Below are 21,943 nucleotides of genomic sequence, written 5' to 3'. Positions count from 1 at the left end.
AACTATGGCATACGAAATGAGACAAATGGTAATGCAATAATTGATAATGTTAAGTCAAGTTTTTCCTGTTAGATGACCACTCACATTCAATTTCATTGGTTGATACATGAATAAGATGCTCTATTAGATTTCATTATTTTGCAAAGACAGCAGATGTTGCCTGATCTTGTCAGTCTTGAACAAATATGTAGAAACTATTAGATTCCTCGTTTGTTCGTTCAGTGTTTGCTCGCATCATGTTCACATTCACAATCATGTTTACAGCATGTGCTGTTGTAGCATTCAACAGCCCACAGACCAATGAAATTGATTGTGTCACACTGAAGTATGCCCATCAAATTTGCTTAGCCACAAGGTGATGATGCAACGAGTGATAATTCAGTTGTTTATAATGATAGAGATGGGAACAGCTTTATGGTTAAGCGTGAGTGAATGATTATCTAAAGGGAAAAACTTGAAGGTAATGGTTATAATTTTGATAATCATTATTTGATGGTTATCAGAGGTAATGGTAATACGTTTGATTAATTTATACAATGATTTACCATGATAAATTCTTGTATTTCCACTAACCATATTTGTTGCATTTCATATGCCATAAAAAACAAAAAACAAGTAGGCTTATACAAACTATTCTCTACTGTACTGTATATAAGATAGTCCTAAAGAATGAGGCTTAATGTCAATCTGAAGTTGAACTGATAAACTATTGGTGTTATTAAACTTAAAGTGAAAGTTTTGCTTATTTTATCATATTTCATTTAACAATGCATTATATTATAGTATATAAATATTTTATATAGATTTATTATATATATACGTTCCTTCCTTTTCATTTTGTTGGATGTTAATAATATTAGTTCCGCTTTCACTTGTTGCATCTGGTAGTGTAATAAGGGAGACACACACTCTCATGAGGTAAACAAGAGGAGAATGAGGAAGAGGGCATTTCTGGACTCTACAGGTGCTACTGTTAATGCGGTTTCCTCAGCAATCATTTAATAAAGGTGTTTGAATTATACCCCATCGTGTATTCAGTGTTATTATTATGATACCTGTGCCTTGCGAAAACTGAGATGCTGCTACCACAGATGACAATAAAAACCCCTTCACGCAGGACACGCTGGTTTAGTGTAAATAAAGCTCTTTGATAAGCAAAAGGAACCGAACTCTGAGCACTTCTGTTCCTCTAAGCATGAGATGGAGTTGTGTTGCACAAAACTGCTCTGAAAACACTGTTATAATGCTCTCACTTAATATAGACTGGACAGATCAGCGCAAATAAACTTTGAAGCGAGCAGACTGTTTGTTTATTTAATTAAATCCCAGCCATTTTATAAATAAATAAATATATACTAATACAACAGGCTGGAAAAATAGCCATTTATTAATTTTAATATCTATTTCGTATGTTGAATCTTGACACTGGGCAGCGTTAGATCTGGTTCATGCTGAAGAAGTAAGTTTTTTTTTACATAATGTTTTCTCCCATAAATGTAAACAAGTGTAAATGTTGACATCATATATTTAGAAAGGACTGAAGCCTGTAAACCAAAATTTACTTCCGTAAATTTTTACGTCCTACCTAAGTTTAATGGTGTAACGCTCTAATATTTAATAGAGCATAAATTGTGACATAGTGCCCATTTAATCCACAACTAGGCTAAATTGTAACTTATGTATAGCTGGTGCAACCGGCCCCAGGCCTTCTCTGGTACACTCATGGGGAATTCTGAGTCAGCATTATATTCATTTGTGAACTTGGAAGATGACAATAAAACTCTTTGTCTGTGCGCTGCATACATTTTCAAAGTCATATTATTGAAAATGTGGTACTCTGCGATTTAAAAACCAAAGCCCCATGCCAGTGTTCTAAATTTAAAGCCGGTGGGACTGATGACCAAGCAGAGCCGTAGGGAAGGAGGTCCCCGGTGAAGCCGCAGGACTTGATGAAGAGTAGCTGTGGGATTGGAGAGCTCAGGTGGAGCCAGGTGACTGACTGACCAAGGTGGAGCTGGAGGGAAGGGACATAGAGCCAAGATGTAACTCAGGGTGGATTTTTTCGCCCAAGAGAAAAAAGTTTTGCTTCTTCCAAAGTATAAACCGGGCTTAAGGATGGCAGAATTTCATTTTTGAAAGAACTATCCCTTTAAATCAGTATTTTTAAAAGGTGTATGGACAGTCAGGCATAGTACCAGACATATCCAAGGAAATTCACTCAGCAAAAATAGAGATATTGGAAACTTATAGTTGATATTATGGGAAAATATTATATTCAAAATTATACGTATAGCTGAACAGTTTATTGCCATGTTTGTGCTTGTGATTAAATACATTCATATAACACTGACTGACTGTTCAATGGCTGTATCAGACTGAGATGGATGGGTAGATTTTGGTATCTGATTTTGACTGGGTGAAGAAATCAACTCCAAAAAGATGTTGCTTTCAAAATAGGTGGATCACAGTTTCACGCCCACAGATAACGTGGACCTATGGCAGTAAGAAGGTATTTAACAGCCGGTATGAAGTTTTCCTGAAGGTTAGCACTGGCAAGCTGTTTCAAACCACCACAACAAACTAAATGTTTTTTTTATTTTTGGACAGATTTAGTTTGAAATGACGTTACACACATTCTTCTATTTTGTTAGAAATATATTGGCGCCTTTAAATTTCTTCCATTCATTTTTTTTCTACTAGTGGTCTGTCTCCTTCCCCATATACTGTCTCTGGTTTACTGTAAATCACTGGTTCTGACATTATCATTGTGGGTGTGCAGCTTAAACTCTCATCAGGCCCTTACGTTAATCTGTTCACCTGTCATAGCTGCAAAAGTACTTTCAGATTGACCTACTGTGATGCTCTCTGGCTTATAAAGTTTTTATTGGAGCTGGAGCGAGTCACACACATTTTTGCTGTAAAAATGAGGGAAGTTACTGTCCTGCTGCCCATAAGCTGTGCACTTATGTGAAGATCTCCTTATGGAGAGCTTTCCTTATTAAAAGTGGACCATAGAGCATCTACAGAATGATAATGTAAACCATCATGCTATTAATGGTGCCTTCTAAAATACTCACTTTGTGTTTGACAGTTGGCTTTTATGAGTCAGTCAAAACATGAGAAAATAAGTCACAGCCTGACCTTGTCTTCCAGGGATTGTGTCAGTTTAACTCGAAGCATGCTCAATATTGCTTACTATGAAATCACATACAAAAAATGTTAATTTTCTTTATAATAATGATGTTTCTCCTCCTTAACTGCCCTACAAAGCCCAAACGTACTTACTATGCCAACACTGACACTGAGAAAATGGCTTCAAAGTTTTTTGATTCTCTTGCTAAATGTGGATTGTAAAATAGTCTCATCCTGTTCCATTCTCTGAATTGGAGCATTGTTGATTCAAACCTGTCTTGCAGAAGGACAGATCACAGTCTATGAGCCCTGATTTCGGTTATATAATAACTTAATTTTAACAGTGTGTGCCAGTTACTGTGGATTGCATTTGCAGGCCAGTGAGGTACCGTTAGATTTACATTTTTGAGTAAACGCATTAAAAGACTTCTTATGATACAACAGAATCACAGTTATTACTTTTTAATGCATTACAAAATGTTAAGAATCCATTACTTGAAATTACTTTTTACATTACAATTATATTACTTTTTGTGTACGCTTTTAAGTTAAAGATAATCGCTCCCATAATTGTGATCAATCCAGAGGTGTTTTGCCCAAGAACCTCTCCTTAACCCCATTTTTCATCATGTGGGAGTCATCTGTTGTGTTTATTGCTATGTACAAATGAAGGCGAACATGTGACTGAACTCTATGAACCATCTGGCTGAAAAGAGCCCCTAAAACGCCTCTTAACCTCTTGCCACCCAGCACATCACCTGCATTTTTTAAAGATATACTTTCACACAGACCGTAGGTGTGTATAAACTTGCATATTCAAATGTTTAATTTGTGTTTTTGTTAATACTGAAATTACTTTTATGTCTCTTTACAGAGAGCGTTATAAAAGACAAAGAGTTTGAGGTGATGATGCAAATCGACTGTGAAGTCATGGACACCAGGATACTCCGCATCAAGTCGTCTAGTGTTCCACCCATCTTGCGTGCCAATCAGACAGACACAGACTCTTTCTATCACTCGACCCCCCGCAACAACCAGCATGCTCCTCCTGTTGGAGTCCTCGTGGGTTCTTAATTCCAGCAACCCACTAATTACAAAAATGTATCTTGTCATATTATCGTTTTCTCATCATCATTTAGTTTGTTTGGTTTTTGTTGACTATTTTTATCTGATTTGCAAACCAGAATCTGTTTGAGTACTACCAAGATTACCAAGATTAATTAGCTGGGACAGAGGACTGAATATGAAGTCACCACATCAAAATGCAAAAGCACCAAGTGTGCCATTCAATCCAAAAGTCAGACCATTCCAGGGCATTTTCCCCCCAGACTATTGTTAACTTGCTGATCTGACTTGACTGATTAAAATGTTAGTTTATTTCTAAAACAGTTTTTTTTTTTTAGTTGAATGTTCTCCAAGCAGACACACAATTACAATTAATGTTCAGTCAATTTTAAGATGTCTTTATTGATGTCATGGTTCAGATGCATTTTCAATTTATTTCTCTGCTACACATGGGAGAATGTCTGAATTGTTCGCACCATGCTTATGTTGCTTTGTAAAATTACTTGAAGTGAATATTTATGAAGCTTACATTTTTGTACCAAGCTTGTTTGGTACATATTTAAGGCTCATAATCTTTAATACTACTATTCTCAAAGAACCGACCATGGCAGCTATTCTTAGTTCCCGATAGTGAATTGAAAATTGTGTTAAAATATATTTACCCTTTTAACTCACTTCTCATAATTGAATTGAAATGATTTTTCTCATTCAGGACACTGCTCTAAATATATTTCCAAAAAAGAGTGCAAAAGAAGAAATATTAAGGTGTTATATAATCCCTCTGCCTTATCTTCAAATGTTTGAGTTCATAATTTTAGATGACTTCTAATTGGCATAATTTGGGGAAATTTTGGGTCTTAAGAAATATTTGTCTGTACATTTGAAAACACGTCAGGCCCTTAAACAACATTTTTGGATTTAATGTATTTAATTTCTGCAGTTTTGGAAAGACTTCTTGTCTGTTCCTGTACACACAGTGATGGAAAGGAATTTTGTAACAATGAATAAACAAGAAATAAACACTGGACAAATACTAGCACAAGTTTGTGGGTGATTTGTGTACTGTAGTTCTCTGCAATCTTTTTTTGTAGTAGGAATATGTTGGTATGAATTTGTTCAATGAAACTGAAGGTTTGTGAAAGTAAAGGCTATAAGGTACAGTGCAATTCCGATTGTAGCTCTTTTAAAAACTAAGGTTAAAATATGGTAGATTTCTGTTTTGTTTGTCCATATTTAGCCCAGTGGATGTAGAGGTTTACAGTGCAACACTTTACTCTTATCTGAGTGAGTGTCCATTGAGAAGGGCTGTGCTGAGAGAACATTCTTCAAAGGAAAACCAGTACCATATATCTAATTTCAACTCTTGTTTAATAGCAGTTATGTTCTGAGTCAGACAGAGATTTGAGTTTAAGTGCTAAAAAAAAAAATTCTAATGAAATTGCAAAAATATAAAACATGACAAAAGATTACAAACAGCAATTACTCTATAAAATGTGCTGTTGTTCCTGCTCGAATGACACAAAATTGCAAACTGTATAGTGTGTAAAACAAAATGTTTATGAAAATAAAAAAAATATTTATTTTTACATTCATCTATCCCATGTTTAAGCATTTATCTTACAGTATATACAATATTTTCTACTCAATATCAGAATATAGCACCTCAACAGTTTCATAATTCTGCCAGCCTTAAAAGAGGTCTGTTTTTAAAGTACAAAAGCAAGCAACAACAAAATCTAAATAAATGATCATCAATGCACACTTGCAAAGCTCGTGTTAAGTTTGGTAGTTATTCATTAAGAAATTAAACTAATGAAATTTGATGACTTTTTGTTTTTGACATCAAGATAAGGGTCTAGAAAGATTTTGAGGTCATTTTTGCACTTTGAAAATACTAATCCAACAGCATATACTACAGTACATTAAACTACATAAAGTTGATAAGAATAGCTGAGTGAACTGATCCACAATCCACTTTAATATATTTAAAGTTTATCCTGACAACATCTGTTTTGTGCAAAGGAAGTACACTCATTTTGTCATTTTGGTCTACAGTGGGTCTACATATGCAAATTGAACATTATAAGTGACCTGATGTCCGTTATCCCAGGCATACAACACCCTCTCTTTGGGGTTATAATCGATCTGAGTTATGTAAGTATAGTTGTTGCTAAAAGGCAAGCGAGGGATCATCTGAGTGTTAGTGTGGGTGTCAAAGGCATAGGACAAATTGGAGTCATGCTGATTGTAGCTCTCTGTTGCATAAAGAACGCCACATACGATAAAGCAGTTGCCATAGTGATTGCGCCGGAGTCCAGTCCTCCATGTGGATTCACGCTTCATGCTCAGATCGTTGGGGTTCAGTCGACTCAAGACAATCACTTCCTGCAAGAAGCCCTCGTCATCCAGAGCAGGGTAGATCACCCAAAGTCCACTCTCATCTATGGCCAGATCCATTTCCGAGTTTTCTCTCCATCTCCATGCGGACACATCGTCGTTCTCAAAGACCGCGTCATGCAGCATGGTCCAGGCAGCTACATAACGGAACCGGAGGTCGTACTTGATAATATCTCGAGAGAATGCGCGGTTGTAGTAGAAAGCACCATTGTAGACCACATGGCCAGTACCAATCCAGTTATAAGGCAGCTTGTAGGAATTAGTGACGCGACCTTGAAGGAAAGCATGAAAATTATAAAAAGTACTCAGGATGGCATATTTACAAAGTTTATTTGTTAATCTGAATAAAAGTAAGTTTGTAAAAATAAATAAAAAACAATACCTTGTTTGAAGATATCCATGTTGCGGAACTCCAGTAGGTTGTTGCCATAGTAATAGTTTGTGATATATATCTTGTCATCTTGAGCCAGCGGATCTTTCATCCAAGCGCCTTCATTGCGACCATATGTGTGATGTGTGACAGGTTCTGCGATTGTGGCCAAGGTGTCCTTACACAGTCCTGTAAACAAAAACAGACCACTTCATAATTACAGCACTGTTTTAAACTTTCTTTTGCCAAACAATCTGGATTTCCATGCACAAACCAAATTCTGAATTAAATTTTAAAAGGCAATTTGATATCGAAGACAATCGTTTGGTTGATGAATCCACATGGGACAACTGGAGTGCAAACTAGTGGCAAACCGATGTGTTTTTTTTTTTTTTTAATGGTCGATGCAGATATCTAAATAGTAGGATGGCCAAAAGACCATATAGTGCAATATACAGTATAAAATACAATATAATGATATATTTGTTAGTGGCAGTGGTGGCTCAGTGGTTGAGGCTCAGGGTTACTGACCAGAAGGTCAGGGGTTCAAGCCCCAGCACCACCAAGATGCCACTGTTGGGCCCTTGAGCAAGGCCCTTAACTCCAGGTTGTTCCGGGGGGATTGTCCCTGTAATAAGTGCGCTGTAAGTCGCTTTGGATAAAAGTGTCTGCCAAATGCATAAATGTAAATGTAATGAAAGCGTATTAGATGTACACCAAATTGTTGAATTTAAAATGACCTCTCAAAACAGCCAAATATCAGTCCATTAATCAGCCTGGCCAATATATTGGTCCATCACCATTGCGAATCAGGTCACCAAATTGGAATTACTGTAATTATGAGATGACAACTGGGAGATCCTATTAGGAACTGTTGACATTCTCTGACCTTGTAAGTTATTAATTTCTATGGCGACAAACAACAAAATATGTATCACTATATTAATTCACCTGTATATGTTCTTGCAAAATATTTAAAAACAAAGGTAACAATGGCATAATAAAATGGCATGTCAAACTATTTTTAATTAATGCTAATTGCCTGTCATAGAAGAACATCTGAGAAACCAATTATCCAAACCTGGCTTCTTTTGAGGTCCCTCCTTAAAATTCTCTTCCACCACAGTTTTCACAGCTGTCCCTCTGTCCATCTCTTCCTCTACATCTACCACTTCCTCTTCCTCCCAGCTTATGCTATATTTGCGTTTGCCAGTTTTGCTTGTGGTTGCGGTTGTTGTTGTAGGCGAAGTAGTTGTGAACAAAGACGCCATGGAGGTAAATGTATGTTCAGGATTTATCTTGGTTAAGAAAGTGATAGAGTCTGTCTTACTTTTACTCATATGTGGAGTGGTCACCAAGGTGTTAGCTACTCTTGTGCCAGCAGTTGAGCTCAAGGTGTTTTCTGTTGCTGTTAATGTGTCAGAAGGTGATTCTGTAATAGAGGCGGGTAGCTTATGGAGAGTTTGTTTTTGAGTTATACTCTTGATTGAAAACAAAGGTTTACCAGTTTGAGTGGCATCTTCTTTCATGATTTTTTTAGCCATAGTTGCACCTTCAGTTGTCCTTTTGGTTATAATCTCTGTAATGGTTGACACTGTAGTCATTACATTGGCAAAAGCTGCTGTGACTGACTCATTTTTCTTTATGTGGTTCAGATTGGATGACCTGACCAAAATATTTTGAGCCTGTCTTACAGATGGAGTTGAGGGCTCCATGTTGCTTGCTTCCTCCATTTTATTGATGATGGTCTGAGGTTTGGTCTGTTCCTCAGTCTTTACAACCATAAAATTATCCATCGCAGCAGGTGTTGGTGTTGTTTTATCATCTCCTTTGAAGCTCTCAATGGTGGAAAGAGCTGTTCGAGCCAGAACGGATATTGGGTCTGAAGGTCTCTTAATTGGCATGGCAGAGTCTGACAGTCCAGTGAATGGAGATTGAAAGCTATTTCGTACAGTTTCCCCTTTTAAAACTTCAGTCTTGGGTTTGGGTGGGACAGACCATGCTCTGATTACAGGCCTGAAGTGCCGAGATTTGTAATGAAGAAGTTGTTCATCAGCAAAAATGTCCATTGGGCTATCACCACTGAGATTCTCATCTACTGTAATAAGGAACAAACATCTTAGATGGTAACTAACAAAGGCAAATCATATAACTCAAAACTGGTATCTGATGCTGAAATACTGCAGTTATACTTACCGTTCTCCTCTGTGTCTGCCTCTTCCACTGGGTCCGATTTATAGAATGTCATCCCCTTAACAATCATTTTTGGGTGCTTCTCCCTCCCATGATGCTCTTGTTCTTGCAAGCTTGCAACGGCCTTGTCTAGGTCTGATTCACTCATCCTCTTTAGAAGATCTCCAACAAACCTTTCCTCAAACTTACTCTGCTAGCACATAAGTGACAGTAGTGACATAGTGACAGTCATATTGCACCCACTGAGCTATAATGCTTTACACAATAATATACAAGCCATACTGTATTTAAATTTTTAATTGACAGTCAATTTTCTCTATAATTATTTTTGTTTTCAGATCCACGCATCAACCTAAAAATGGGTTTTCTAAAAAAATTAGCTTACACCAATAGAAGTATTTTTTAAAGGAATATTCCAGGTTCAATACAAGTTAAGCTCAGTCAACAGTGTTTGTGGCATAAAATTATTTTCGACTTGTCCCTCCTTTTTCAAAAACAAAACAAAATTGGGTTACATTGAGGCACTTACAATGGAAGTGTGGCTAATTCATAAATGTTAAAATACTGTTTCAAAAGTATTGCTACAAGACGTAAACAATATGTGTGTTACTTTTACCATGATTTGATTGTAATAAAATCACTTTCTAACATTTTCTGTTTAAAGTTATGTTCCATGGTAATGTAATGCCTTAAATGATGATTTAAACAACTTTACAGCTTTTTTTTTTTTTACAGAAGAATCAATGTGTTATAGTAAACTATAAGCTTCACGTTTTTGCCTTTAAACCCTTCAAAAACGTACAACATTTTCTTCTGTTGTAAGTTCCTCACTGTAACACTGTTTTGTTTTTTAAGAAAAAGAGGGATGGATAAAAATTATTTTTGTGGTAATCAACATTCTGCCATAAATGCTGTCGATTGAGCTTAACTTGTAATGAATTTTCCTTTAAGGATTATTTTAAGCAGAAATTGAAACTTTAGAAGTTTACTATTGCAGGTTATCAATAGTAATGCCTTCTTTGCAGGCAAATTTTTTAACTTGCCTTAATTACCTTATATATACACATTTACATTTATGCATTTGGCAGACACTTTTATCCAAAGTGACTTACAGTGCACTTATTACAGGGACAATCCCCCAGGAGCAACCTGGAGTTAAATGCCTTGCTCAAGCACACAATGGTGGTAGCTATGGGGATCGAACCAACGACCTTCTGACTAACAGTTATGTGCTTTAGCCCACTACGCCACCACCATACATGCACATGTTTATTACATAAAGTAAGGACTAACCTAAATTGTTTTAAATAGCAATGGGGAGGACCCTCTCACCTCAATGTGCAGAAAAGCAGCTGCCTCATCATTCTGCTCACTCTGTCCCTTTTTCGTCTCCCGCAGTAGTGGGAGTGGAGTTGTAGGTGAGGATGTGGATGTGGGCAGCTGTGGATTTGGAGAGGTACTCCTTGTGTTTGACCTCTCTTCAGTCTGGTTTTTGGAGACCATCTGTGAGGAGACCGCCACAATAGCACCATTAATGCAATGAAACACTAGGATTAGATTTTCATTTCTGGGGAAATACCTCTTGAAACATAGTTTGGCAGGGATCTTTATTTCTTCCATGAAACACAAAAAAGAGATGTTAGGCAGAATGTTAAACTCAGTCACCATTCAATTTCATTGTATGGAACAAAATATGTAATGAAAGTGAATGGTGACCAGGGCTTGCATTCTGCCCAACATCTCCATTTTGGTTCCATGTAAGAAAATAAAAGTCATACAGCTTTGGAACAATATGAGGGTGAGTAAATGATGATCGAATAAAAAAATGTGGTGAAGTAAAAAGCCGAAAAGATGAAGATCTTTCTACGTTGAATAATTGAGTTTAAGCGTGAACTTGATCATATTTAGTGAGTATACATTTGTATTCAATTCAAGCATTTAAAAATTAATGATCTAGCTTATAAGTAAATATTATTTATGATTGCTTGTCTTTTCAATGCATCATCATGCTTCAATCATAAAGTATTTATACACTAATTTAATTGGTAAAAAAAAGTACATTTTACTTAACTTTTCGAAGCTGGTGTTTCCAGCATGCACTGTGCTTGAATAATTAATGAGCTTGCATGGTTTCACTGTTTGCAAGTTTATTCAAAGTTTTTATTGTTGATTTTGTTATATTTAGTTACTTCTTGTTTTGTGAAGTCAAGTTAATTTACTACTCAAGAGTTAAAAAGATAAAAAAAATGATCAGTTGCTTGTGATCTTGTTTTGTACACCAGGTATTGAGGTCTGCCTGTGCAGATCTGTATTTTGTGTCTATTGTTAGTAATACAAGGTCATGTTGTCTAATAGACTACATGTCATGTATCAAGCTTCCCTGTGGAAGGCTTTATGGCATGGGGAATATGATTAAATATGTTTAAGTAAAGTTCTAAATGTGAAATGTTCTACCATAATGATTATTACATTTTTTGTAAGTAAGCATTGTTGTGTTAACTTAAATTTACTTACTAAGTTTAATCAATATTATATCATGAAGTTAAATAGATTTTACTCAATTTTATACCTTTCAAATATACATAGAAAAACTGTGTGCAAACACTTGCAAAGTAACTGAGTAAATCTCACTAGAAAATATGTTTTCAGTGTGGATGAACTAGCCTATTCCTTTAGGGGCCATGGTGTGGTCTATATAAAAACATGAGCGTGCACTGGCTCCTACATATAACAATATGTGTAACAAAATTTGGCTATTTTTTAAATGTATCCATTTCAATGTCATAACTAAATTCCATCAAATTGAATTGTGTAATGTTTAAACAAATTAAATGAATACTGTGTAAAATATGTAGTTGTGTTTATTTTATTAAAGATTACTCAATTCAATTTGATTGAATTTTTTATTTTGTTATGAAATTGAAATGCATGCATTTTTGAGTGCAGGTGTGTTTAGGCATTTAATATAAGAAGAAAATGTGGTGAGGTGAAGTTCAGTGCTGGTGAAGCAAACAGCCCTGTGACTTACTTTTTCTATGTTGTCCACTCGATCAAGAAGCTTTGTGGTGACGGAGTGCAATTTCAGAAGGTCCATGCCATAGAAGGCACCCTCCAGCAATTCCAGTACAGTGGACAGCTGTAACAAAGTAAATTCCATCACGGCAAGTGTTGGGTTTATTAAAGAGAAGGAAATGTTTTGCATTAATTTTTATGCCATAATTAGGTTGGTTTTCAATAATTGTGGCCTTTAATATCCATACACTGTCCAGTCACCTTGATATTATCTTTACCAGCCTGTTGCAGCCGCTTCAATCTAAAGTCAGCCTCACAAGGGTTTATAGCTGACGGTGGAGCGATGCATGTACATTTGCAGTGAGGTCCTGATGTGATGGTCTCCACCGTGTAGAAATCCTGAGGCGTCGCGTTACATTCCTGGATCCGCTTGCACGCACTCGCGCTCAGAGGTCTGACAACACATTTACAGCCACAGTCAGAGCCTTCCGAAAGCGCTTTCACTTTGTCATAATCACCCAGCAGCTACAAAGAGAAGAGGACGAATGCATTTTCCAGCCAGCAAAATCACCGCACTTTGTTACAATGCAACATGTTGTATTTGACTGAGAATTAGTATGAAGATCAATCAGTATCAAAACTTGAGAACTTGCATTTTTGGATTTGAGAACTTGTACGATAAATATTTGTACTCATAAATGGAAATTTACACTCACAGGACCGATGTGAAAACTTTGGCTAGGCATCAACCAATAAAACGACTTAATTGCCCCTCACCCGCAAATACTGGTCTTGCTCTCTGGCATCAGTATTTACAAGTGCTTTTTGTTCGCTTAAGTATTTGCAAATGTCAAGGTGTGACATTTGTAAAGTCGCAGTGCCAGATTTGAGAGGTTTTATGTGCCGATTTGTGGTTGTACTGCGAAAATTAAAGTAATTTAGTTAATACAAGTGTCTGTGGTTATAGTTATAAGTCATTAATATAATTTTGCACATTTGTGACTACTTGTCTGCAATTGCAAATCAGAACACTAGCTTTGAATTATTGTCTGTGCATGCAGATTGGAACATTCAACATCAAATTTCTATTTTACAAGTTTTCAAATCGTTGCTGTGAGTGTAAATTTCAACTTACGAGTACAAATATTTATTGTACAAGTTCTCAAATCAAATATGAAAGCTCTCAAGTTTTGCCACTGATTTATCTTCATAATTAGGGGTGGTAGGACCTAACACATTGACGCAACGAACAGAACACGTGCATTTCAAGGTTTTTATATATTTTTTTACCCTTTTCTCCCCATTTGTTTTGTGAGACTACTTTCCCACTACTTACTAGGTCCTCGTGGTGGCGCGGTTACACACCTCAATCCGGGTGTTGGAGGACAAGTCTCAGTTTCCTCTGCTGAGAATGTCAATCCACGAATCTTATCACGTGGCTCGCTGTGCATGACACCACAGACTCACAGCATGTGGAGACTCATGCTACTCTCCGCGATCCACGCACAGAATACCACGTGCCACATTGAGAGCGAGAACCACTTAATAGTGACCACAGGGAGGTTACCCCATGTGACTCTATCCACCCTAGCAACCAGGCCAATTTGGTTGCTTAGGAGACCTGGCTGGATTCCGAACTCTTGAGTCCAGGGGTGGTCAGCATCAATACTCACTGAGTTACCCAGGCCCCCCAGAGGCATGTTTTCAAAAATTGACTGGGGGTTTTCTTTACGTGCACTTCTGCACGTGACACTCAAATACATTTTTGTTATGTTTTCTTTCATTTGAGAAAATGACATGTCATGTAGCCTATAACATGTATAACAACCATAACGTTAAAGGTGCTATATGTAAGATTCACAACAAGAGTTTGAAAAGGGTACTACAGTCTAAATTCAAAACATTGGAGAGTTGTCTGTCCCGCCCCAGACTCGAAGCTCGTGGGAGTTGCCAGAAGGTTGACATGCAAATTAGCCAACTCAGCACCCGTTTTAAAGGATTTCTGGGCTTTAAGCTCTCTCCATCTTCCAAAAGCATCTCCAATATTTATCCTCATTTTACTACGCCTCTGGTCATTGTGTTTTTTAGACAGATGGTGAGGATTATTAGGTCGGGTGGAATCTGTTATCTCTGATCCAGTTCGTTTGTGGGCTTCCATAGCTGAGGCATGCATTTTTTATTTTTTTTTTGCTTGCAAACTTGTTCAAATCTGGCAACCCGGTAGTGTCGAAATACTATTGGTGAGTGGGCAGTGGGCGGGATCACACAGGCCAAAGCATAAACGGAAATTCCGGCCCAGACTGGAAACTTCAAAGTACAATATACTGGCTGTTGCATTGTTATCAGAGAAGCCAGTATTTCAGCTTAACATGTTTCCTAATTCTCTAATGATATATTATGGTCATTTTATGATTCAGTACAGTAAAAATATTACATAGAGCATATTTAATGTGACTGAATCAACCTAACTAGTTCACCCCAACAAAAGTAATTGCAAGGGTTATGCTATTAATGTTACAACTGCACGTTATCTTGTTTACAGTGTGTTAAAAATTAAATGACAAAGCAGCATTTTTACGCAAGTTCAATAAACTGCACATATTTCAATGTTCATTTCACAGAACTGGTCACTGAAAACATTGTTTGGCGATGCAAATCTATAAATGTGCTTCATGTGGTAGGCTAATAAATAAATTTACTGGTTTGTTACATTCAAAATATAATTTATTTTGACTGAATTGACCTGACAAAATGAAATTATACCAACGAAAATAATTTAAAGACCTATTGTAGACTCTTGAGAGGAAACAATTGCATGCACTTCTTTTTAAAAAAGTGTTGTGAAATACAATGCGAGCTGTGGATATTACCATACCTGACTTAATAAATGTACTTGATTGTCCATTTCCTTTTGCAGAGTTTCCTTTTGCTCATTTGTCATCTCCAAAACTCGCTGGTGAGATTTTGGAGCTGCCGAAGTGAGAGTGAATGCCACGAGCCATAAAATGCACCACATCCCCATATAAATCATCATGCAGAGTGTTTGATTTAATCCCTTCAAGGATGACACAATCTACAAGATTGTGCGTTAAAATCGAACTTTTCCTCTTTAAAAACGAAAAACTATGAAACACATCTCCAACTGCACTGCCCTCCAGATAAAATATCTGAGAAGAGATTTTGCACAAGTCAAGAGGAGGTAAAGTCCCAGATGAGGGCAGGTGCCTGGTCCTCAGCGTTAAGCTGGTCTGAGAAGAAACAGGAGTGACGTTACATTTGAGCTTATGTAAGGGGGCAGGATGGAGAGACTCATAGCGCGCACTGGTCCACATCCACAGATGCACACACAAATCTTTTCATAGCCATCCACAAATTGATTCCCATTAACTTCTATTCCTAGAATAAGCCATTTGTAATTCATATCGAATATAGACCAAGTTGTTTGTAGTATTTAAGGCAATATTTATTTATTTTTACGAGCTACTTTTAAGCATCAAATCCTTAAAGTTAAGCTTTAATTATGGGGACAATTGAAGTGTTATATCGCCATCTGTAGTTTAAATGGTGAAATCCATTAGGCGTCCACAATCCAGTAGCCTACAAGTTCATTCTTTCCATATCAGGTGACGAAGTACCACAATTAACCACTAGTGGTCAGTATTTACCCATGTTACTGTTTGAGTGAGTAAAGAATCATAACTTACTTTTTGAGGCCCTTAGTCGAGCTTTTAACATTCCACATAAATGGTGGTAGCAAGCCAACAAATAGTAAGTATGTTCTTCAGTGGACAACATTCCTGACAAAAATTAAATATGGCTCTACTCTGAATAAGGTCTATAGAGCGCAACAGTCAGGTTCCTGAAGTAAAAATGCCATTTATTTTTCCAAAGACTAATTGTTTTTTACTGATAACTTACAAACATTTAAAGACAGACATAACGTGAGCTCCCTATGTTGTTCATCGGTGATATGTGCTTCTGAAGCAATCAGTCCACTTTATTTGAACTTCACTGTGTTAAAATCACAGTTAGTTGCAGAGTTACTGGTGAACAGCGTTCACTGCGTCCCTATGGTTCAGCAGAGAAAGATCCACCAATCAGAGAACTGCGGCCAAGAAACCTGCGGCCTAACAAGCCCGGAAGTGACCGTCCACTTCCATGACACATTGTGATACACCCTAAAACTACCAATACGTTTGTATAAATTGCAATATTTTTCAATAAATGACTTTATTACTTTTTTCTAAAATCAATAGTTTCATATATTTCCATAATTTTCATCATTTGCAATGCTTCATTGTTGTAGTTCGTATATAGATCAGTGGTATATATATATATATATATATATATATATATATATATATATATATATATATATATATATATATATATAGATAGATAGATAGATAGATAGATAGATAGATAGATAGATAGATAGATAGATAGATAGATAGATAGATAGATAGATAGATAGATCAGTGGAAATTACACAGCCTTAATTTGTCTCTTTGTCTGATTTTCAAAAACAAATTTTTTCAAAACAATGTTTGTAAGGTTAAGATTTATCACTGAGCTGTTTGGATTGGTTCATGGTTTAGAACTCTTATATAAAGAATTGTATAGAAAATATATGGAAGAAATGAATGGGGAAAATACTTCCTGAACCCAGACGGCCGAAAAAGTTGGCGGGCACTGTTGTGCGCGTGTAACATCAAAAGGAGTACTGTGCCTTTAAGACACCAATACTTTTGTGTATATATTGGTACAGTCTAAGGTTTCTGATTTTGTGTTCTATGAAAATTATATACTATGTGTTCTTCTTCTTGAAAGAAATAATTTAGTTTTATTGTTTTACTCTATAATTTGTCCTCTTAAAAAAAACCTCACTCATGCGTCACCTTCGCTTTATGTGTCCACTGGCCCTTTAAGGCGCGCAGCCGATTTTTACTACACGATAACGCGCAACGTAGCATTATCATAAAACAAGATTCAGTTGGGCGAAACATTGCGTCACAGATAGACTGCATATTCTCAACAATGTCTGACAGTAAATATGTAGTTTACTGACACAGGACGCATTCTAGACTTTACTATCCGGTATTTTCATCTTAGCCTAGCTTAATACGCAAAGGGGATTCCAGCAGTGGCTAACGACCATCAGCTCCAACAACAGAGACTAATCGAAGATGTGTAAATAAAAGTGATGCTCCTTCGCAGCGTATGACCAGAGGTACTTTCGGGCGGTACAAGACTGGTGGGAATCGACAGTCAAGATGATGAAGAAAAAGAAGTTTAAGTTCAGAGTGGATTTTGAGCTGGACGAGCTGTCGTCGGTTCCGTTTGTCAACGGGGTTCTGTTCTGTAAAGTCCGCCTGCTCGACGGCGGATTCTCGGAGGAGTCATCGCGGTAAGCATGCTTGGAAATGTGATGAGGAAAAGGGATGAAGGTAGTTTGTGGTTTCATGGAGGATTATAATAATGTGAATTTGTTTTGGTTTTTAATCGATAGGGTAAAGCTTAAAGAGATACTTCACCCCAAAATTAAAAACCTGTCATTTACTCACCCTCGTCTTTATTTTGCTGACCACAAATTAAGATTTTTAGAAGAATATCTCGGCTCTGTAGGTCCATACTATGCAAGTGATGGTGACCAGAAATTTGAAGGCACAAAAAAGCACATTAAGGCAGCATAAAAGTAGTCCATATGAAAAAAGTGGTTAAAACAATGTCTTTAGACGCAATATAATAGGTGTGGGTGAGAAACAGATCATTATGTAAGTCTCTTTTTTTATTATAAATATCTACTTTCACATTCTTTTATTTTTAGCAATATGCTTTCATTGCAAATATAGCCACCTACTAGGCATTTTACTTAAAATGGTTTAAAAAAATCTATGGTGAATCAGTCTGAAATGAACGATATTATTATCTTGCTCAAATTAATTTTTAGTTGTATCAAAACACCCAGCAGAACTTTAGGACTTGCATCCTTGTCCAAACAACTGACCATTGTTTTGAGGACCAGGATGTAAGCCATCTGTCATTTACAAAGTGAGCTTAAGCATTTAAGACCTGTGAATATTACAACATAGGCTACATAACATACAAGGCTTAATTTTTACTCTACAAAATAGTTTTAGATGGTTGACATGTCATATACGAGATTCTGGTGTGTGTATATGATTATTCTGCCCTTACTTAATAACAACGGTGTGTCAAAAGATGTTAAAAACCTTAAGCATAAAGTTGGCTGCTCTTGTTTCTGTATGTATGTTAACTAACACAATCAGTACTGCCTCAACAACAACAAAAATGTTACAGAATGCATTGACAGAATGCCAGTAGACTTCCCCAGTAGACTATAGAAGAATAATTTTCATGGAAACATATGATTTAAGTTACCATACTGCTTTTCATTTGTATGCTATCAATAACTGCAAGGTTTATCACATCCTTTGTGCACTGTTCCACTTCATTTGAAAGCTGTTGGTCTTGTGATAAGTCACCTCAAGCCACTTGTTTGTGTGTAAAAGGAACCGTGTTGCTTATTTGACTTGATCATAGGTTAATTTCCGGCAGGCTGGGAATAAATCCAGAACAGAGAACTGCGTAGTGTCAGAGCCCAGTGTGAATGAGGTTACAGATGAATGTGTCAAGAGTGTCTTGTCTTGTGTGTTATGAATGTCAGGAGCAAGTGTGATAGTCTGAAAAATAACGAGTGCCTTTGGTGGACGGTTCAGAATTCCGTCACTCATGTGTCTTTGTGAAGATGAATAAGGGGCTTGGTGTTGGTACAAAATGCAATTATGTATATACTGTATAGTCTTGTCAAAACATATATTGCAATATTCAATTACCTCAGCAAATCCAGGACTGAGGGATCAGTGAATATTCTTGCTTTTGTGATTTTGATGACATGGAAATTAATTTAAAAAAGCAAATACATTTCTAAATTCAAATTGTACTCTAAATGAAACGAAAAAGCAAATAAATAAATAAAGTGATAAAATAATTATATATTAGGGCTGTCGATTGAATGCATTAATTCAGTGCGATTAATTTTATTAAAAATAACGCGTTAAAAAAATACGCAATTAGTCACAATGCCACTGGACCGTAATAAGGAAGATTCCTGAGAAATGCAAGCTTGTAGTACCACCTGTTTACTCCAGAGGGCAGTAATTGAAATTTCAGCTGTATGGGCAAACCACAGTTTATACAATGAAGAAACCAACCATCCAGCAGACAGCACAATACAAACATGCATTACGTTCTTGCATTCAAAACACTTGATGGAGCGCAAATTCAAACTTTTAAGGAATCTCAAATGTGTTCTTGGTATTAAACTATATTTAACTTGACACAGTGACCTAAAAATTGTATGTTTATGACGCAATGCATCCGAGGTAAACGGGTTTCGAGGTGAGCGGGTTTTTGTATTATTTTATGTTTTAATCACAGATGTATAGGCTGCAGAGTTGTGGTCACAATGAAATGCTCTTTGGAAATAAAGCTAACTGAACTCAAAGCACCTCCTGAGCTGAGATGCCTGAAGTCATTTGCAGCACTCATTGACGATACTGTTCTTGCAACAAAACATTTTTTACAAATCGGAAGACAGAAACAAATATTGAGAACCTTTTACATGCGCGTGTTCCACGAGACTGCATGTCTCCGTATCAGCGTGTCATACATGCACATAGACAGCTTTTATGTCAACTGTTCTTAATAATATAATAAAGAGTGTTTCTTCAAGCGCGTGTCTGTGTGTCTACGGGCAAATTATTTGTGATAATAATAATAGTCTAATAATAATGCTAATTTAATAGATTAATGGGAAAACGAGCAAAATATCATCTTGACATCATCAAAGGCATCAGCTATTGGTGATTACTCTGACCATCGTCGATCCCAGAGTTCATCATCTGTCGGCACAACCCTAATGTGCATTTCTTTCTATAAATTAACAAAATGTTCAGACAGTCTCTTGCTGGTTTTTCCGGCACACTCAGAATAATTACTGCTTTTGCTGGTGTTGCTGCAGTTTGCTACGTGCGTGCACTTGTAAAATTGATATTTTAAAGGCTCATTATTACGGTTTAATATTTCTCTTTATTGTAGAACAGTGTTAGAAATGTTACAATGTTACATTCTTTCTCAGCCCTGGAACTCAAACCATTTTCTGATGCCCCCCAAAATATATAATATAATATAAAATTTATATCATAAACGTGCGACGACTAGTTGACTAATGGCTTAAATTAACGCCTACTAGGCGACTAGGAAAATCTTTGGTCTGAGGCAGCCCTATCGACTACTGAAATGTTGGTACCGTGACAACACTAATACTGTATATTGTCCCTTGAACATTTCAGGCTAGTTGTCAAACTCATTCAAAACAACAGTCGGAGGTGCTTCATTCATAGTGACTTTAACATGATGGTCATAAGATGACATTTTTTTAATTGTTGTTCAGTGGCTGGATTCCTCGCGGATGGCTGAAACTTACAGAAATTTAAAGTGTTTAGATATCTGTAAAAGCAACCACAAATGGATGCATGAACCGCAGCACTGAAGCGAGATGGCTGGATATATGCAGTACTAACAACCGTAGCACACATCTTATATCTGGTAGGTGAACATTATTTTTGCCAACTAACTGTACATTTTATAGGTATAGTTTAGCTGGCTAGTTAAGTCAGAGTATTTCTTTACGGGCTCTTAAAGTGACTACAGATCGCCTCCATTATAATGAATTAAGCTGCGCAAATCATTGACATTTTATAATTTAGCAAATGCTTTTATCTAACGCGAGTTACAAACTGTCAAGATGCTGGAGTATTAAAGAAGCTGACAATGAAAAGTTTTTTTTTATTTTTTATTAAAAGCAGGTCACACATTTATAGTGTTAACAGCTTCATTGATTATAACAGGAGCGATCCATTATAACCTTTCCACTGATTAAATAATTGTGAGCATCTAAACTTCACGTAAACACTCAGTATCAACAGCGTGTCTATATAAGTAACTTCAGGTGAACGTTTGATGTTCTTTGTTAAAATACAGTGAGGAAAATAAGTATTTGAACACCCTGCTATTTTGCAAGTTCTCCCACTTAGAAATCATGGAGGGGTCTGAAATTGTCATCGTAGGTGCATGTCCACTGTGAGAGACATAATCTAAAAAAAAAAATCCAGAAATCACAATGTATGATTCTTTAACTATTTATTTGTATGATACAGCTGCAAATAAGTATTTGAACACCTGTCTATCAGCTAGAATTCTGACCCTCAAAGACCTGTTAGTCTGCCTTTAAAATGCCCACCTCCACTCCATTTATTATCCTAAATTATATGCACTTGTTTGAGGTCGTTAGCTGCATAAAGACACCTGTCCACCCCATACAATCAGTAAGAATCCAACTACTAACATGACCAAGACCAAAGAGCTGTCCAAAGACACTAGAGACAAAATTGTACACCTCCACAAGGCTGGAAAGGGCTACAGGGAAATCGCCAAGCAGCTTGGTGAAAAAAGGTCCACTGTTGGAGCAATCATTAGAAAATGGAAGAAGCTAAACATGACTGTCAATCTCCCTCGGACTGGGGCTCCGTGCAAGATCTCACCTCGTGGGGTCTCAATGATCCTAAGAAAGGTGAAAAATCAGCCCAGAACTACAGGGGAGGAGCTGGTCAATGACCTGAAAAGAGCTGGGACCACCGTTTCCAAGGTTACTGTTGGTAATACACTAAGACGTCACGGTTTGAAATCATG

General features: G+C 36.7%; 3 protein-coding genes across 6 annotated transcripts in view; 2 read left to right on the top strand and 1 right to left on the bottom strand.

Moving 5' to 3' along the window:
- The window catches only part of LOC127624095 (cyclic AMP-dependent transcription factor ATF-6 alpha-like), a 48,612-nt gene extending 43,263 nt beyond the window's left edge, over positions 1-5,349 (top strand). Inside the window, exon 16 of the mRNA XM_052098753.1 lies at positions 4,007-5,349. Within this exon, the coding sequence (XP_051954713.1) occupies positions 4,007-4,206 (200 nt within the window). The 3' untranslated portion in view covers positions 4,207-5,349. The remainder of the gene's footprint in view (positions 1-4,006) is intronic.
- Positions 5,350-5,563: 214 nt separating this feature from the next.
- On the bottom strand, positions 5,564-15,424 carry olfml2ba (olfactomedin-like 2Ba). 3 transcript variants are annotated; one of them, XM_052097923.1, is made up of 8 exons: positions 15,045-15,424; positions 12,431-12,694; positions 12,186-12,293; positions 10,490-10,660; positions 9,161-9,347; positions 8,046-9,062; positions 6,977-7,153; positions 5,564-6,866 (listed from the first exon to the last, which is right to left on the bottom strand). In XM_052097923.1, the coding sequence occupies exons 1-8, from the start codon at positions 15,201-15,203 to the stop codon at positions 6,247-6,249; spliced, it is 2,703 nt and encodes a 900-aa protein (XP_051953883.1). In that variant the 5' UTR covers positions 15,204-15,424; the 3' UTR covers positions 5,564-6,246. The 3 variants fall into 3 exon arrangements, with proteins under 3 accessions (XP_051953883.1, XP_051953884.1, XP_051953885.1); XM_052097924.1 differs by having other exon boundaries at positions 8,046-9,059; XM_052097925.1 differs by having other exon boundaries at positions 12,431-12,623; positions 15,045-15,190.
- A 1,692-nt stretch (positions 15,425-17,116) lies between these two features.
- The window catches only part of LOC127624433 (protein FAM102B-like), a 37,801-nt gene continuing 32,974 nt past the window's right edge, over positions 17,117-21,943 (top strand). Inside the window, exon 1 of one of the 2 annotated variants that reach the window (XM_052099254.1) lies at positions 17,117-17,576. In XM_052099254.1, coding sequence (XP_051955214.1) covers positions 17,443-17,576 — 134 coding nt within the window. In that variant the 5' untranslated portion in view covers positions 17,117-17,442. The remainder of the gene's footprint in view (positions 17,577-21,943) is intronic. The other variant, XM_052099253.1, reaches the window with a different exon arrangement.

Source organism: Xyrauchen texanus, chromosome 30 (genome assembly GCF_025860055.1).
Source record: "Xyrauchen texanus isolate HMW12.3.18 chromosome 30, RBS_HiC_50CHRs, whole genome shotgun sequence".
Lineage (NCBI taxonomy): Eukaryota > Metazoa > Chordata > Actinopteri > Cypriniformes > Catostomidae > Xyrauchen > Xyrauchen texanus.
Note: the sequence above shows the minus strand (reverse complement) of the source record. Positions and strands in the feature narration are given on the sequence as shown.